The 19,027-nt window shown below is 37.2% G+C and overlaps 1 protein-coding gene across 1 annotated transcript in view; it reads left to right on the forward strand.

Moving 5' to 3' along the window:
• Window positions 1–209: 209 nt before the first annotated feature.
• Window positions 210–19,027, forward strand: part of CERS3 (ceramide synthase 3) — a 143,062-nt gene continuing 124,244 nt past the window's right edge. The window contains exons 1-2 of the mRNA XM_005888958.2: window positions 210–382; window positions 15,279–15,396. Of these exons, the coding sequence (XP_005889020.2) occupies window positions 210–382; window positions 15,279–15,396 (291 nt within the window). The remainder of the gene's footprint in view (window positions 383–15,278; window positions 15,397–19,027) is intronic.

Below are 19,027 nucleotides of genomic sequence, written 5' to 3' on the forward strand. Positions count from 1 at the left end.
CCATGACCAAAACTGTTCTGAGAGTTTCTGCAGAATGATACCTGTTTAATACAATGAAGAGCCATGACGCCCATTAAATAATAGTACTTCGTTCTTACCCTCTGTTCAGAACTCTCTAGCTTAGGTATTTTGAGTAAAGGTGTCACTGTTGTCTCAGTTTTAAGTATTTGTTTTATAAGTCTAATATATTCTTGTTTCATCTTTTTAGAATGTTTCAGACATTTAAAGAATGGTTTTGGTTGGAAAGATTCTGGCTTCCTCCAACAATAAAATGGTCAGATCTTGAAGATCACGATGGACTCATCTTTGTGAAGCCCTCTCATTTATATATGACCATTCCATATGCTTTTGTCTTGATAATTATCAGACATTTTTTTCAAAAGTAAGTAATGTTTGTGTGTCTTTCCTCTCCATCCCCCTTTGCCCCACCTCTAGAATAAAGGATTTTGGTAAGATCCTTAAAGAATCTTAATCTGTTGCTCAGAGGTCACCACTAATGGGCGCTCATGAAATCAGATGCACACTAAATGTTGTCTAGAAACTAAACAAATAAAATCAGAAATTCTGTCTCCACAAGTACATTAGTTTCACAGTGAAGATAATTGAGATTGAGAAAGGTTAAGGATCACAGAGCTTATTAGTGTCAATGATGGTGCAAGAACTTAGCTCATCTTCCACGTACCATGTTGTCTGACAACAGACATGCATGCCTATGTCCTTTGTCAGCAATATTAGGAGAGTATAACTAGCGGATGCATTATCATTTTAGAATGGCTATAAAATAGCAGAAATGGCTTATTAAATACCAAACAATATTGTTTTATAGCATAGTTTAAAGGTTTATTGAAAATTTTAATAGCAAGCCTTCATTCCAAAGGATAAAGAAATCAAAGAAAAAATATCAATTTGCTTTCTCAGAAAAAGTGACCTTTTTTTTTCTTAATTTACTTTATATAGATATTACTTCCAACCTTTTTATTAAAACTGTACTAGTGTTATGGTAACTGAAGATAAACGTTCATCTATAATTTTGGTAGTTGTCTCTATTTCAAAAAATTGTTATTAGCACATTAATTTTTTTTGGAGCAAAAGAATATTCAAATGTCAAGAGTTGGATGAACTTAAAACAGAATCCCCAGTAGCTGAGTTGGTAAAGAATCTGCCTGCAGTGCAGGAGACCCTGGTTCTCCTGGTTCAAGAAATTCGATTCCTGGGTCAGGAAAATTCGCTGGAGAAGCAATAAGCTACCCACTCTGGTATTCTTGGGCTTCCCTTCTGGCTCAGCTGGTAAAAAATCCATCTGCAATGTGGGAGACCTAGGTTCGATCCCTGGGTTGGGAAGATCCCTTGGAGAAGGGAAAGGCTACCCACTCCAGTATTCTGGCCTGGAGAATTTCATGGACTGCATAGTCCATGGGGTCGCAAAGAGTCAGATTCGACTGAATGACTTGCACTTTAACTTCACTTTCAGTTTCTTTCAAGACAAAATCTGATAAAGATCATTTTGTCCAAGACTAACTGTGGTGCATATTGTACGTTTATGACCATTTGCAGGGTTCTCATCCCAAGGGTTTAACCAACTCTGTTTAATGGATTGTCCAAGAGGTTTCTGTACAAATAACAACTTTACTTTGGCCAGCAATGTGCTATTGATAGGGAGAAGAAAAGAAAGCCGCTTGATACCACTAAACTCTAGCTGAGAATGCTTGATAGTGTTTTCCTTTTTGACAGTTAACTCCGCTTTTACTCACATGTTTAGATTTGTCAAAGAATGCCTAAATTAGAATTGTGCTGCTGCACTTGTAAATTAGCAAATTACTCTGCTGTCCTGAAATATTTGCTTTTCTTGAGTAGTGTCTGATGAGCTTTGAACTTGACATCCAGGTTGTACACTTGCAGATTTCCTACTTTGGTGTGGACAGCTCCATTTTCAACATTTGATCAGACAGTGAACTAGAAAAGTGTTTTGCTTGCCAACACAGCATAGCTGAGGAAGACCAACTTGCTGTGTCCTGGTCTTGGCCTCTCCAGCAGTTATCAGGAAGGAATAAAATCTTCTTTTAAACCTTAAGGCCATTCTTACTTCTTCTCAAGGGGTTAAGTATAGTCTTTCCTACCCCCTTATAACTTTAACTCCCAATAACTCACTCTTAGTTTTTTCCAACCCATGACACTACAGAAAACTGTGTTGTTCCACTAATCTCGTATCTCTTTTTTTTCATATCTGTTTTAATGCAAAAGAAGGAAGGAAAATTTAACATGAGAGCAAGATCATGCTTTTTGAAGTAGAAATTTATATTTTTTCAGGGCTTTTATGTAATTTTCATTAGATTAAACTGCTTAGATCATAAGATATTACTTACACCTTGCATTTGAATAGAAGCTTATAGTTTAAGAGATATATAAAATCATAAGTGGTATGATCTCAGTCAAGAGAATGAGAGCTAAGTGAGCTGGCCAAGGTCACATGGTTAGTAGGTAAAGAGTAGACCTGAAACTTGAGCCCACATGCTGTGACACCAGATTCAGGGTTGCTGAGTTTTTATTTTCCCCTGAACCAGAACTTCTAGGGCTTTCACAATGAAATACTCATGATGGCAAAAGAGAGTAAATTGATATCCTTTGGGAATATAGAAGATATGGCTTAAGGAGATGATAGCAAATGTGAACTTTCCTATCAAAATTCATGTACACTTAATACCATGTTTCAGCATATCCTGTGATATCACAAGAAAGCTTCTTTCTTTTGTCCTGCATTATGTTTGTGTTATACCTCCTCATTCTAGGAAGTGACCTGGAGTTTTGATTTGTCTGGCTCATTTTTATCTTAGCTAGGAGCCATTCAAAATTAGAAAGGGCCCTCCCCAGAAAGGAGTACAGAGACCGACAGATGAAGAACAAATAAGTAGATCATTTGAAAGTTACTGACATTTGCTTTGTATTTAGAATTTCTTTTCCTTACAAGTTTTAATTTGTGCCTTATGCTTTGATATTTTGGGGAGGGGTCTAGAATAGCAGTTACGAACTAGTACATCCAGATTATTCTGTACATCCTTCTTTGTGTCTTAAGTATGATTTAGAGGGGATCTAAGCTACTCAAATTTAAGCACATGTGGAATAAGCACATTATCCCCGAGTAAATTATGGCCCTGGAAGAGTCCAGGGCAAGGGTAAGGGTGGTAAAATCAGAAGGTAAGCTTTTTTTCTTCTACTTTTATAATTTTGTTTATTTATTTTGTCTGTGCTGGGTCTTCATTGCTTTGAGGGCTTTTCTCCAGTTGTGGCAAGTAGGGGCTACCCTCTAGTTGCAGCGCACAGCAGTGGCTTCCCTTGGACAATGGGGAACTCAGGCCTCAGTAGTTGCAGCACACATGGGCTCAGCAGTCGTGACTTGTGGGCTCTAGAGCACAGGTTCAATAGTCGTGGTAAATGGTCTTAGTTGTTCCGCGACATACGGGATCTTCCAGGATCAGGGGTTGAACTTGTGTTTCCTGCAGTGGTAGGCAGATTGTTTACCACTGAGCCACCAGGGAAGCCCTTTTCTTTTACTTTTAATGATACAATGAGTAGATTTCTGGGCTCTGCCATTTCCACTGAGCAACATGAGGGCATTAAGGGTTCTTTAAAGAAGGGTAGGTGTAGCAGTTTACAGGAATTGAAAAAGGATTGTTACTATCTTCAGTTGAAAGTCTCAAAATATATACCTTGGACTTAAATGTTATCTGAGACTTGCATTGCTTCAGATCTGTGTTCTTTTATATAAAACCTTCTGATTAAACTCTGATCATAGAGCCTTTCAATTCTTAGGAACTAGGAATCAATCTTAATGGCAGTAGGCTGTTGTTTCTGTCTAGAAGTATTTAAACTTCACATGCTTAATAAATGCCTAGGCTTGCCTTCTTTTTTATTCCATAGAAGAATATTGAAAAAAAAATATGTGTGGGGTAGTGCTCTGGGATTGCTCTGCTTTTGGCTCACAGGTAACTGTTGTAGTGCCAAGTGAAGAGGTGTCTGAACAAGGCCATCTGAGGGCTCAGTTGTACAATAGTAGCAAACCTGTGACTCATGCCCTGGTAATTAATCTAACTTTGAACCATTTTACATGGGAGTAGAAGTTCACATTCTCTTTTCTTCCTGTGAGATTTTTCCCTTCTATTCCACATCAATACAATGAAAGTTCAGGCAAGTTCATGTCTAAGGTCCTTATAGAGCTAAGACCTGTCATTTCCTTCCTTTTTAAAGTTCAGTTTATCAAATATTTATTGTGTTTCTTTATTCTCTCCTTTTTTAAAATAAGTTTTTAATTAAGCATCTATTCATATTTATGTATACTTACATAAGTAAGTGAATACATAAGTAAAAGGTGAATTGATTGTCTAGATTCTTTTGAAAAGAAATATAATGCTAAAGTAGCAAACTGTACTTATATACTTCCTCTGTTTTACTGAAAATGTAATTTCTGTTCTTGAAGCCTGGACATGTTAACAAACAGGACTATTATTTCTCTTTCTTCTTTAAATTAATGCTTTGACTGTAGATGTTTTCCTCATATCAGCAAGTATGTTATAGATATGTATTTTTATCCATTGTGTATGCTTATCTCTCACATGACCCTCAGAGGGAAATGTTATACTTTATTTGGCTTTGAAATGTATAGGCCATTTCCAGGAGAACTTAGGTCATCTGGAAGTTAGATTGGTTTATACATTTTATCCTGGCTTCCTTGGTGGCTCAGATGGTATATAATCTGCCTGCAATGTGGGAGACCCAGGTTCGGTTCTTGGGTCACGGAGATCCCCTAGAGAAGGGAATGGCAACCCACTCCAGTATGCTTGCCTGGAGAATCCCATGGACAAAGAAGCCTGGCCAGCTACAGTCTACTGGGTTGCAAAGTGTTAGACATGACTGTGCAGCTCAACACTAAGGCTAACTAATACATTTTATCAGAGAATTTTCATAAAATTTATTTTTTTTTATTTTTGGCCATACCATGTAGCATGTGGGATCTTAGTTCGCTGATCAGGGACCAAACCTATGCCCCCTGCATTGGGAACTTGGAGTCTTAACCATTGGACTGCCAGGGAAATCCCTAGGAAATTTTTTATTCAATTCCATGGTTATAAAAATGAATTTAAGGGCTAAATGATCATTCATAACTAAATTTCCAGCATTTAATTACATACAGAAAGTTCTGAATACTAGAATAGCCTGACCTATCAGACAATGGAGCCTTTGTTAGACCTAAGGGAAAAATAGGGACGTGTGATTTTTAATCAGCTTTACTGAGGTATGACTTACATATAAGAAAGTTCATCTGAAATTTGATGCATTTTGACAAATGCATGTAACTATCACCACAGTTATGATGTAGAAGATTTCAATTGGCTGAAAACATCCCTGTACCCTGTGTAGTTAATTCTCTTCCTACCTACTGCCTCCTTGCAATCACTAAAATGCTTTGTCAGTATAATTTTCCTTTTTCTAGGATTTCTTATAGATGGAATCATATAGATTATAGTCTTTTATGTCTGATTTCTTTCACTTAGCATAATGCTTTTGAGGTTGTTTTTTTTTTTTTTCATGTCATTATATGTATCAGTGATTCTTTGTCATTGCTGAGTAGTCTTTTCAACATATTGCTATCCTGAAATTTATTATCCTTTAACTAGTATGGAAATTTGGATTGTTTATAGCTTTGGCCTATTACGAATAAAGCTTCTGTGAACATTTGAGTAGAAGAATTTGTGTAGGTATATGCTTTTATTTCTCCTGGTAAATAGCAAAAGTGTTCTTCAGAAGGCATTGTTAATGCAAATATAAATCTGTACAGTAGATTATTTGGCAATAAAAATGAATGAACTTCAAATGCATCCAGATACATTGATGGATCTCAAAAACATTACTCAATGAAAGAAGCCAGGCACAAGCAACCACAAATTATATGATTCTATTACATTAAATATCCAGAAAAGGCCGTTATAAAGACAGAAAGTAGAGTAGTGATTGCCTATGACAGGATTGACAGGGAGCAGGGATTAAAGTAAATATATATGAGGTATTATATTGGAATTATGAAAATTTTCTAAAGCTGATTCATGGTAATAATTGTACAACTTGGTAAGTTTACTGAAAAAAAATCACTGAATAGTATACTTGATATGATGAATTGTATGATATGTAAAAATGCATTAATAGTTATTTTTAAAAGATGTCGATAAAATGGAGTGGTAAGTCAGTTTAGAAAATCTATACAAGACATTTTGTATATATTTGATGAGGGACTTAAAGTCAGAATGCGTAAAGAACTCATAACTCAATAACAGATGAAAAGACCTGATTTTTTTAAATGGCCGAAAGTTGGAGCAGCAATCTCACCAAAAGAGATATTAATAGCAAGTAAACACATAGAAGATGTTCAATACCATTAATCATTACCAAAATGCAAAGTAAAACCACTATGCACTGGAAGTTAACAAAAATGTCAGAGTAAGGATCTCTGAAAATTTTCTCCTTCCTAACATCAGGAAACTAGCAAAAACTGTCAAATTAACTTTTCAGAATTCAGAATTAACCAGAGGCTTGCAGCAATCCAGAGAGTGTTATTGAAAAAAAACAGCTGACTGTTGGAAAGAGCAGCAAGCTTTGTGGCATTTTAACTTGCCCTATTTCTATCCTTACCTTTCCTCCTCTCTGATAGCTTTGAAAAACCAGCAACCCACAATTTCAATGGAAACCAGCAGCCTGGTAACCACTGAAGGAAGCAGAACAGAGTTGGAGCTCCTTCAAACCATCATTCCCAGAGAATTGTCATTCTCTGACCTGTCTGTTGGTTCCTTGAAAGGGCATTACTCATAAACTGTCTTTATTTCCCTTTTCCCTTGGGGAGAGAAGGGGTACTTGTCTGAAACAATTAGAGATAATTGATTAACTTTGGAACTGCCTGAGGGTAGTGGAAAAGGAAAGATATGCCCATTTGAATGCAGAGTTCCAAAGAATAGCAAGGAGAGATAGGAAAGCCTTCCTCAGAGATCAATGCAAACAAATAGATTAAAACAATACAATGGGAAAAACTAGAGATCTCTTCAAGAAAATTAGAGATACCAAGGGAACATTTCATGAAAAGGTGGGCACAATAAAGGACAGAAATAGTATGGACCTAACAGAAGCCATCCCCATGGAAAAGAAATGCAAAAAAGAAAAATGGCTGTCTGGGGAGGCCTTACAAATAGCTGTGAAAAGAAGAGAAGCAAAAAGCAAAGGAGAAAAGGAAAGATATAAACATCTGAATGCAGAGTTCCAAAGAATAGCAAGAAGAGATAAGAAAGCCTTCTTCAGCAATCAATGCAAAGAAATAGAGGAAAACAACAGAATGGGAAAGACTAGAGATCTCTTCATGAAAATCAGAGTTACCAAAGGAACATTTCATGCAAAGATGGGCTCGATAAAGGACAGAAATGGTATGGACCTAACAGAAGCAGAAGATATTAAGAAGAGATGGTGGGAATACACAGAAGAACTGTACAAAAAAAATCTTCATGACCCAGATAATCACGATGGTGTGATCACTGACCTAGAGCCAGACTTCCTGGAATGTGAAGTCAAGTGGGCCTTAGAAAGCATCACTACGAACAAGGCTAGTGGAGGTGATGGAATTCCAGTTGAGCTATTCCAAATCCTGAAAGATGATGCTGTGAAAGTGCTGCACTCACTATGCCAGCAAATTTGGAAAACTCAGCAGTGGCCACAGGACTGGAAAAGGTCAGTTTTCATTCCAATCCCAAAGAAAGGCAATGCCAAAGAATGCTCAAACTGCCGCACAGTTGCACTCATCTCACACGCTAGTAAAGTAATGCTCAAAACTCTCCAAGCCAGGCTTCAGCAATATGTGAACCGTGAACTTCCAGATGTTCAGGCTGGTTTTAGAAAAGGCAGAGGAACCAGAGATCAAATTGCCAACATCTGCTGGATCATGGAAAAAGCAAGAGAGTTCCAGAAAAGCATCTATTTCTGCTTTATTGACTATGCCAAAGCCTTTGACTATGTGGATCACAATTAACTTTGGAAAATTCTGAAAGAGATGGGAATACCAGACCACTGATCTGCCTCTTGAGAAATTTGTATGCAGGTCAGGAAGCAACAGTTAGAACTGGACATGGAACAATAGACTGATTCCAAATAGGAAAAGGAGTTCGTCAAGGCTGTATATTGTCACCCTGCTTATTTAACTTATATGCAGAGTACATCATGAGAAACGCTGGACTGGAAGAAACACAAACTGGAATCAAGATTGCTGGGAGAAATATCAATAGCCTCAGATATGCAGATGACACCACCCTTATGGCAGAAAGTGAAAAGGAACTCAAAAGCCTCTTGATGAAAGTGAAAGAGGAGAGTGAAAAAGTTGGCTTAGAGCTCAACATTCAGAAAATGAAGATCATGGCATCCAGTCCCATCACTTCATGGGGAATAGATGGGGAAACAGTGGAAACAGTGTCAGACTTTATTTTTTTGGGCTCCAAAATCACTGCAGATGGTGATTGCAGCCATGAAATTAAAAGACGCTTACTCCTTGGAAGGAAGGTTATGACCTACCTAGATAGCATATTCAAAAGCAGAGACATTACTTTGCCAACAAAGGTTCGTCTAGTCAAGGGTGTGGTTTTTCCAGTGGTCATATATGGATGTGAGAGTTGGATGGTGAAGAAGGCTGAGCACCGAAGAATTGATGCTTTTGAACTGTGGTGTTGGAGAAGACTCTTGAGAGACCCTTGGACTGCAAGGAGATCCAACCAGTCCATTCTGAAGGAGATCCAAGCAGTCCATTCTGAAGGAGATCAGCCCTGGGATTTCTCTGGAAGGAGTGATGCTAAAGCTGAAACTCCAGTACTTTGGCCACCTCATGCGAAGAGTGGACTCATTGGAAAAGACCCTGATGCTGGGAGGGATTGGGGGCAGGAGGAGAAGGGGACGACAGAGAATGAGATGGCTGGATGGCATCACTGACTCGATGGACGTGAGTCTCGGTGAACTCCGGGAGTTGGTGATGAACAGGGAAGCCTGGCGTGCTGCGATTCATGGGGTCGCAAAGTCGGACATGACTGAGCGACTGATCTGATCTGATCTGAACAGAAACAGAAGATATTAAGAAGAGGTGGCAAGAATACACAGAACTATACAAAAAGATCTTCATGACCCAGATAACCACGATGGTATGATCACTCACCTAGAGCCAGACATCCTGGAATGCGAAGTCAAGGTGGCCTTAGGAAGCATCAGTATGAACAAAGCCAGTAGAGGCGATGGAATTCCAGTTGAGCTATTTCAAATCCTGAAAAATGATGCTGTGAAAATGCTGCACTCAATATTCCAGCAAATTTGGAAAACTCAGCAGCGGCTACAGGACTGGAAAAGGTCAGTTTTCATTCCAATCCCAAAGAAAGGCAATGCCGAAGAATGTTCAAACTACCGCACAATTGTACTCATCTCACATGCTAGAAAGTAATGCTCAAAATTGCCCAAGCCAGCCTTCAACAGTACGTGACCCATGAACTTCCAGATGTTCGAGTTGCATTTAGAAAAGGCAGAGGAATCAGAGATCAAATTGCCAATATCCATTGGATCATCAAAAACCAAGAGAGTTCCAGAAAAACATCTACATCTGCTTTATTGATTACACCAAAGTCTTTGACTGTGTGGATCACAACAAACTGGAAAATTCTTGAAGAGATGGGAATACCAAACCACTGTACCTGCCTCCTGAGAAATCTGTATGTAGGTCAACAAGTAACAGTTAGAACAGGACATGGAACAACAGACTGGTTCCAAATTAGGAAAGGAGTACAACAAGGCTGTATATTGTCACCCTGCATATTTAACTTCTGTGCAGAGTACATCATGTGAAATGTCAGACTGGATGAAGCCCAAGCTGTAATTATGATTGCCAGGAGAAATATCAGTAACCTCAGATATGTAGATGACACCACCCTTATGGCAGAAAGTGAAGATGAACTAAAGAGCCTCTTGGTGAAAGTAAAAGAGGAGAATGAGAAAGTTGGCTTAAAACTCGACATTCAGAAAACTAAGATCATGGCATCTGGTACCATCATTTCATGGGAAATAGATGGGGAAACAGTGGTAACAGTGACAGACTTAATTTTCTTGGGCTCCAAGCTATGACCAGCCTAGACAGCAGAGACATTACTTTGCCGAGAAAGGTCTGTCTAGTCAAAGCTATGGTTTTTCCAGTAGTCATGGATGGATGTGAGAGCTGGACTATAAAGAAAGCAGAGCACCAAAGAATTGATGCTTTTGAACTCTGATGTTGGAGAAGACTCTTGAGAGTCCCTTGGACTGCAAGGAGATCCAACCAGTCTATTCTAAAGGGAATCAGTCCTGAATATTCATTGGAAGGACTGATGCTGAAGCTGAAGGTCCAATACTTTGGCTACCTGATGGGAAGCTGACTCATTGGAAAAGACCTTGATGCTGGGAAAGACTGAAGGCAGGAGAAGAAGGGGACAACAGGGGCTGAGATGGTTGAATGACATCACCGAGTTTATGGACACGAGTTTGAGGAAGCTCCAGGATGTGGTGATGGCCAGGGAAGCCTGGTGTGTTGCAGTCCATGGGATGGCAAAGAGTTGGACACAACTGAGTGACTGAACTGAACTGAACTGAACTGAGGGTAGTGCATAATTAATGGGTCAAACAATAAACAAAAAGCTTTCCTTGTTAAAAGACAAGCTGGGAAATATGTCCATAGGGCATTTTGAAAAGCTCTGACATACTCTTGGAAGTTAGAAGGCCACTTGAATTTGTAGAGCTTTGGCCATGCTCAGGGCAACCCACATGATCAAGAAGTATGATCTAGAAGTGAGTCCAAAGCTCTCACCTCTGGATGACCTTAAGGCTTTTGCAAACAGGAAGTGAAGGCTAAGGCAAAGTTGTCCACTGCCTGGTTGAGTGTTAAAGGTGTGCCCTGAAGTGTACACAAGCCCCTTAGCAAACACTGGAGGATTTATTGGTTCCAGACATTTAAGGACATCTCTGTCTAGTTGTTAGTAGACCACTAAGCTAACCTAATAAAGACTTTAGTGCTCACACATAAAGAATATAGACTTTACAGATCGGATTTTAAAAGTAAAAAACAAATGGACAACAACAAACAGCACGAACAACAACAAACTCTGAAGAGGGGGATATTCTGATTTCCAGAGTTGCCACATTATATTAGTAAGCATGTCTACTTTTAAGCAAAAATTATGACATGCAACAAAATAAGAAAGTATAGCTCATACACAGGAAAAAAAAACCAGCAGTCAACTGAGTGTGTCACCTACAAAGCCTGGATGTTAAACTTATTAGACAAGACTTTAAGTCAACTATTTTGAAAATGTTCAAAGAACTAGTGAAAACCATGCTTAAAAACTAAGGAAAGAAATGTCTCACTAACTTAAGAATATCAGTAAAGAGATAAAATTATAGATTATAAAAAGAAATCAAATAGAAATTTGGGACTTGTTAAGTATAATAACTCATATTAAAAATTCGCTGGAGGGCCTTAACAGCATTTTTGGGCAGGGAGAAGAAAGAGTCAGCAGTCTAAGGAACAGAAAATAAAAAGAATACAGAAAAAAATGAAGAGCCTCAGAGACCTGTGGGCCCTGATGAAGCATAACAACATATATATAATGGGAATTCCAGAAGAAGAGGAGGAAATGAACAGGATAGAAAATATTTGAAGAAATAAGTGGCTAAAATTTCCCCAAATCTGATGACACACATTAATCTGTAATTTGGGAAGCTAACCAAACTCCAAGAAGAATAAGCTTAATTAAAGAAATTCATATCTAGATATATCATAAGCAAACTGTTGAAAGATAGAATCTTGAAAGCAAGGAGAGAGAAGCATATTATCACATAACAGTGATCTGTGATAAGATTGAGTTGATTTCTCATCAGCAACCGTGGAAGCCAAAGGCAGTAGGAGGACAAATAACAAGAAAAAAAAACTGTCAACCAAGCAAAATTATCCTTCAAAATGAGAGAAAATAAGACATTTCCAGATAAGCAAAAACTGGAAGAATTTGTTGCTAAGCAGACCTGCCCGATGAGAAATACTAAAGGGAGTCCTACTGACTGAAAGCAGAGGATGCAGACAGTAACTTGAATCCACATGAAGAAATAAAGAGCACCAATAAAGGACCCACATAAGAAATAAAAAGAATAAATGCATTTTTTTGGTAATATGTTTTACTCCTATCTGATTTGAAAGACAGCTGCATAAAGTAATAATCATAAATGTCTGTTGATGAGAACACAATTTATAAGTACATAATTTATATGACAGTAGCAGTGCAGAGAGGGGAGGTAATGGAGTTTTGTATAGTGCTTAAACTGTTTTACTATTAATCTGAATTAGAAAATTATAAATTAAGATGTTAATTGTAATCCCTAGGTAATCCCGAGATGAACCACTAAGAAGATGACTTTTAAAAATAATAAAAAAAGAGAAGGAATTAAAAGAATACACTAGAAAATATCTGTTTAACACAGAGAAGATAATAATGGAAGGATAGAGAAACAAAAAATCATAAGCTGTATAGAAAGTAAATAGCAAAGTGGCAGATATAAATCCTGTTTTATCAGTAATTAAGTGTAATTTACATTAAATGTAAATGAAATAAATACTCCAACTAAAAGACATAGATAGGAGGACTGGATAGAAATATTAATATATGATCCAAATATATAATTTCTATGAAAGACTCACTTTAAGTTCAAAGACATAAATAGGTTGAAAGTGAAAGAATGAAAAAATATATATCATGCTAAGCTAAGCTAAGTCACTTCAGTCGTGTCCAACTCTGTGCGAACCCGTAGACGGCAGCCCACCAGGCTCCCCCGTCCCTGGGATTCTCCAGGCAAGAACACTGGGGTGGGTTGCCATTTCCTTCTCCAGTGCATGAAAGGGAAAAGTGAAAGGAAAGTCGCTCAGTCGTGTCCAACTCCTAGCGACCCCACGGACTGCAGCCTACCAGACTCCTCCGTCCATGGGATTTTCCAGGCAAGAGTACTGGAGTGGGGTGCCATTGCCTTCTCCAATATATCATGCTAGCAATAACCAAAAGAGAGCTGGGATGGCTATACTTTATCGTTGTTGTTTAGTTACTAAGTTGTGTCCGTTTCTTTGCGACTCCATGGACTGCAGCCCTCCAGGCTCCTCTGTCCTTGGCTATACTAATACCAGACAGTTTAACATCCTTTAAATAGTTGCTGGAAACAAAGGATATTTTATACTATAAAAGGGTAAACATATCAAGATGATATAACAATTATAAACGTATATGTACCTAGCAACATAGTCCCCAAAACATGAAGCAAACAGAATTGAAAGGAGAAATAAACAATTCGACAATAATAGTTGTAAACTTCAATACCCCATTTTCAATAATGGATAGAACAACTAGGCAGAAAATCAACAAAGAAATAGACTCAATCCGTGTTATAACTGAACTAGACCTAACACACATCTGTAGAGCACATCACCAATAACAGCAGAATACACATTCTTCTCATGTGCACGAGGAACATTCTCCAGAATAGACCATGTGTTAGGCCTTAAAACTAATCTCAATAAAAGTGAGAGGATGGAAATCATACAAGGTATGTTTTCTGACCACTATTGAATGAAATTAGAAGTCCATAACAGAAGGAACGATACTGGATGCTTGGGGCTGGTGCACTGGGACATCCCCCAGAGGGATGGTATGGGGAGGGAGGAGGGAGGAGTGTTCAGGATGGGGAACAAATGAATACCTGTGGTGGATTCATTTCGATATTTGGCAAAACTAATACAATATTGTAAAGTTTAAAAATAAAATAAAATTAAAAAAAAAGAGAGAAATCAGCAAATATATGGAAATTAAACAGTGTACTTCTAATAACCTATGGGTCAGAGGAGAAATCACAGGTAAACTAGAAAATCCTATTAGATGAATGAAAAAGAAAGCACCATACCAAAACTTATGGGATTCAGCAAAAGCAGTGCTTACTAGGACATTTATAGCTATAACCACATATATTTAAAAAGAAAAAAGATCTCAAATCAGTAATCTAACCTTCTACCTTAATAAACCAGGGAAAAAAGCAAACTGAATTTATAACAAGCAGAAATTAAGAAATAACAGAAATTAGAATATAAAATCAATAAAAGCCACTACACACCCAGTAGAATTGCTAAAATTAAAAAGACTGGCAATACCAACTACTGGCAGAGATATGGAATAACTGGAACTCTGGCACATTATTGATGGAAATGTAAAATAGTATAGACACTTTGGAAAACATTCACTAAGTTCTTATAAAGTTAAGTGTATACTTGCCATACAACCTATCAATCCCATTGCTAAGTATTTACTCAAGAGTCATGCTATTTTTCATTAGTTAGAACTTTAAATAGGGGACATAATAATTTCTTTAAGGTAATATCACCAAAGAAAATAATAACAAAACATTTATCTTAATCTTTAGTAGTCTTAAAAATGAAACTAAATAGAATGGTTTATCCTGGTTCCTGGATATTACATATAAATGTATTTGAGTTTATGGCTCAGAGGTTAAAGCATCTGCCTGCAATGCAGGAGACCTGGGTTCAATCCCTGGTTGGGAAGATCCCCTGGAGAAGGAAATGGCAACCCGCTCCAGTATTCTTGCCTGGAGAATCCCATGGACGGAGGAGCTTGGTGGGCTATAGTCCACGGGGTTGCAAAGAGTTGGACACGGCTGAGCGACTTCACTTCACTTCATTTCACTTCAAGTACAGTTGACCCTTGAACAACAAGGGTTTGAACTGCAGGGTCCAGTTGTAAGCAGATTTTTTACAGTAGTAAATACTACAGTGCTAAATCTACGGTTGGTTGAACCCATGGATGTAAAACCTTGAATAAGGAGGAACCACTTACCTAGGGGCTGACTATAAGCTATATGAGGAGGATTTTCACTGCACTGTTAGCACCCCTCACCTCCATATGTTTAGTCAAGTGTATTTTGTATTTTAAGTTATTGCTTGTGTAAAAATCTCAAATTTTGCTCTTTGAATTTCTGTAAGGCAGATTTTGGCTCTAGGTAGTCTAATGACGTATCTTTCGTTTGGAATCTAAAGTTACAGCTTGACTTTGCTGAGGACATTGTGGATTCAGTCTCAGATTTTGAACTTGAAAAGCAAGTGTTAGTTTCTCAGCCATTTCTGACTCTTTCTTTTGTTTACATTTTCATAGGTTTATTGCTTCACCTCTAGCAAAAACATTTGGCATTAAAGAGGAAGTTCGAAAGAAGATTATACCAAATTCTGTTTTAGAGAATTTTTTCAAACATTCCACAAAGAAACCATCTCAAGTAAGTACGAATTCTTTGTTTTGGGATTTTAAAATCTCCTTTCTTAATATTTCCATCATCTGTTGCTTACCTCATCTATGCAAAAAGTTAGTTTCAGTTGAGCAGCAAATAATTTGTTTCATTTGGATTTTTTCCTCTGTTGATAAGTTATAAAGCATTCTGAGCATAATATAAAGTGACACAATAATAATATACAATATAAAAAATACATTTATAATGATATAAAGTAACATTTAACTAGTGTTGAACACTGACAATTTTGGTATAAAGATCAAAATTTAATTTTCAATGGTAGGATATATACAAAGTATACCAATGAAAATGGATCATTATTAAGGCAGAGTAGCCCATATCTGACACTTTTGATGACTGTGACACTGTCAGTACACAGGGCACACATTACAAAAGTGTCCCTTGGGGTGGCTTTCCTGAATATAACCCTTTATTTTATCCACGGCTTCAAAATACTCAGAAATAGTCTGTGCTCCTGCCCACTCCCCAGGGATGGAATCCTTAGGAGAATCACAATTCTCTTCTCTACACAAGATGTACTTGATGAAATGTTACAGTGCACTGCATGTTTACACCACAGAAAAAGACTTTAACGTAAAGGTTATGTAGAAATAGTAGTGTCCAGGCAAGTCTAGTTTCATTATACCCCACATTTAAATGAGATGAAATAAAAACTTCTCCAAAAGTGGCACACTCTCTCCGACAAATACAGACATCTCTCACTAGTAATTTTAAGTCAAAAATATGTACTAATGTGGTTTTAGGATAGATAGATTTTTAAAGTCCTGAACTTGTCTGCTGAATTCACTTGCGTCTTCTATGACACTTTCTGTCACTGGTCTGGCGGGCTCCCTGCACAAATGAGCATATTGAAATCTGACCACATAGCACCAGGCATCACGTACAGAATTATTCATGGCTAGCGGCACTGTCTCTAACTTGTCTGCCATCAGCTTCTGTATGTGCCTTTTTTTTTTTTTCTAAAAAGAGGACAGTCTGACAAGCCATCTCTGTGTGTTCTTTATTTCTACCTGCTCTAAAAGACTGAAGTCATTCACCTAAATACTGCTGTTACCTCTGGTGATAATAATGCTTAAGCATCATTTTACGTTTTGTAGAGGGGAAGTTATTTAGTTGTGTTTATGAAAAGTTAGGACTCTCTTAGAGAATCCTTATTATCCTTTGTTTCTATCTGAGAACAACTAATAATTATTATCTGAGAATAATTTTATTTATTTATTTATTTAAAACTGGGATTTAACAGTTATTGAAACATCTTTTTCTCCCTAAAGTTACCCTCATTTTTATCAAATATAACCAAATTAAAGCTAGTTTGTTTGCAAAATAGGTCTGTTCTCACTAATTTTGGTCTGATGATTTATATAACCATAATTGATCATAGACTTTTTATATTGCTGAAACATTTATAGAGTCTCAGACTGAACTTTTAAAATAAAACAGGGCTGGGAAACTCACACAAAAGGCTTATCACAGATTTTGCCTAACAAATCTAGGTGAATTCTTCCCTTTTTAAGGTCTCAAAAATTCCTTGAGATTTTTGTAGCTGTTAGTGAGATAACCTTCCTAACTCATTTGATAAACTTACTGGAAACCTAAGAGTTTCAAATTTCTGAGGGAGTCAGATAAAAAATATAATTGTCTTGTTTATAACGTATAATTTTACCAAACTATTTTCATAATTAGTTTGAAAGGAAGGTTTTCCCTACTCCTGGGAAACACAAGATTCAAACCTGTAATTTTTCAGATAGAAACCATAAAAGTTATAAGCATATTTGCTGGTTCATTCAGTCCTTTGTTAACTTTAGTGAAGTCATCAGGTTTTTCATAAAATACCAGAACATATCAGAATGTTAAGACCTCTATATAATTTCTAGGATATCTATATTAGTAATATTTATAGTACATTATAACATGAGAGGATTTATTACTCATTTGATAATATTTTTCATGTATTTTAACCAAATAAACACAGTTTAATATCTCTCTTTGGGATGTTTCAGGGGCCCTCAGAAGCACCCCAAAGTTAGATAGAGGTCAAAGGAACTTCAAAAGAATTCTATTTAAGAAGTTTTGTCAAAAAAGTCAATTAAAAGGGCTTAGAACATTTGGTCAGATTTAGTCAATGTTGATGGGCGTGTATCATTTAGCTTGTTGATATGTCATGATGGGTGTATATACCGAGGCTCAAGGTCTATGTAGAAAATTTGGCTCTTACCAAATTTCTCAGCTATGAAGATAAATTAGCCACCTGACAGTTAAAGAAAAGTGAAGAAAAGCTGAAAGAAATTTAGCGATTAGGTCATCTTTCTTCTTTACACATTGAGATGAGGAAACTAAGGTCAACAGAGGACCTGTCCTAGGTCATGCAGCTAATTAATGGCTGAATCCAAACCTGGACCCTGGCCCGGGACTCCCTGTCAAGTGCTGCTTCTAATATGCCTAAATGATGTCTTTAACTGTGTACAGGATGTTGACAATGTATTTCAGAGGCTGGAGCTATGTTTGTAAGTAATTATTCTAGTTCAGTTGACAATACAGTATGGCTTAGTAAGTTATAATTTGGACATTTGCATCAGGTAATAGAAGAAATGTTATATATCAACCCCCAAGTGTTAGAAAGCTTCCTCTACTAAACTATGAAGATGAAGGGACATAAGCAAAACATCTAATTTATATTGTGCATAGATTACAAAATCAAGGTAGTATTTGTATAACAGATCAAGATGACAACAAGTTGGCCAGTAAAATGCCCGTAGAATAAAAGTACTAGAACTTAGGAAGATAGAATATAGTAGAAGAAGGCAAAGTAGATGACTTAATAGTGATTTCAGATGTGGAAACAAAATGATACCACAATATTCCCACACATTAGCTTGGCCAATGTCACATAGACAGCATTTTTGCTTAATTTATAGCTGAGGTAAGACAAGTTGCTAGGAAGACTAAAAAAAATTGTGCTGGTTCAAGGGATGGGTGGGTATCACCTCTAACAAAGTATTTCAAGTCTGTAGTCACAGGGCACTGCAGTGGTAATACAGGTACGTAACATGTGACTTTATTAAGACAACTGAAGACACAAATCAAGGATTCTTCTTCAGCTGCTACAGACTGCACCAAAAAAACAAAAACATTTCAGATACACAGTATCAATTCTATGCTGGTTAGCACAGAGGATATAACATGGTATTGATGAGGTCCAAAAAGCTATACATGTGAACTGCCACTGAGAGTTTTGTTCTGTGTTTCACACACTTCTTTGTGACTGTGTATGTGCAGCTGTGTGCCCACTGTTTATATATCTGTATGTCTCTCTCTATGTGTATCTCCACGACAATTTCAAGATGAAATTCAAAGAGAGAATCATGATAACATACCAATAGCTCTGGCCAACGGATCATTTTTCCTACTGTTGGTAAAATGAAAGAACAGCAGAACTTATTAACTAGCCCATTTCCTCTGCAAGAACACAATGAGAACTATTGCAGAACAAATGAATGTGTAGTTCTGAAAGGTAATTTAAAGAAAACGTAAGACTGACATATAGCAGGTATTGTGGTCCATAGTTGGAGAAGGGTCCATAGAGGTGTTCCAGGTTGCT

Source organism: Bos mutus, chromosome 21, assembly GCF_027580195.1.
Source record: "Bos mutus isolate GX-2022 chromosome 21, NWIPB_WYAK_1.1, whole genome shotgun sequence".
Taxonomy (NCBI): domain Eukaryota; kingdom Metazoa; phylum Chordata; class Mammalia; order Artiodactyla; family Bovidae; genus Bos; species Bos mutus.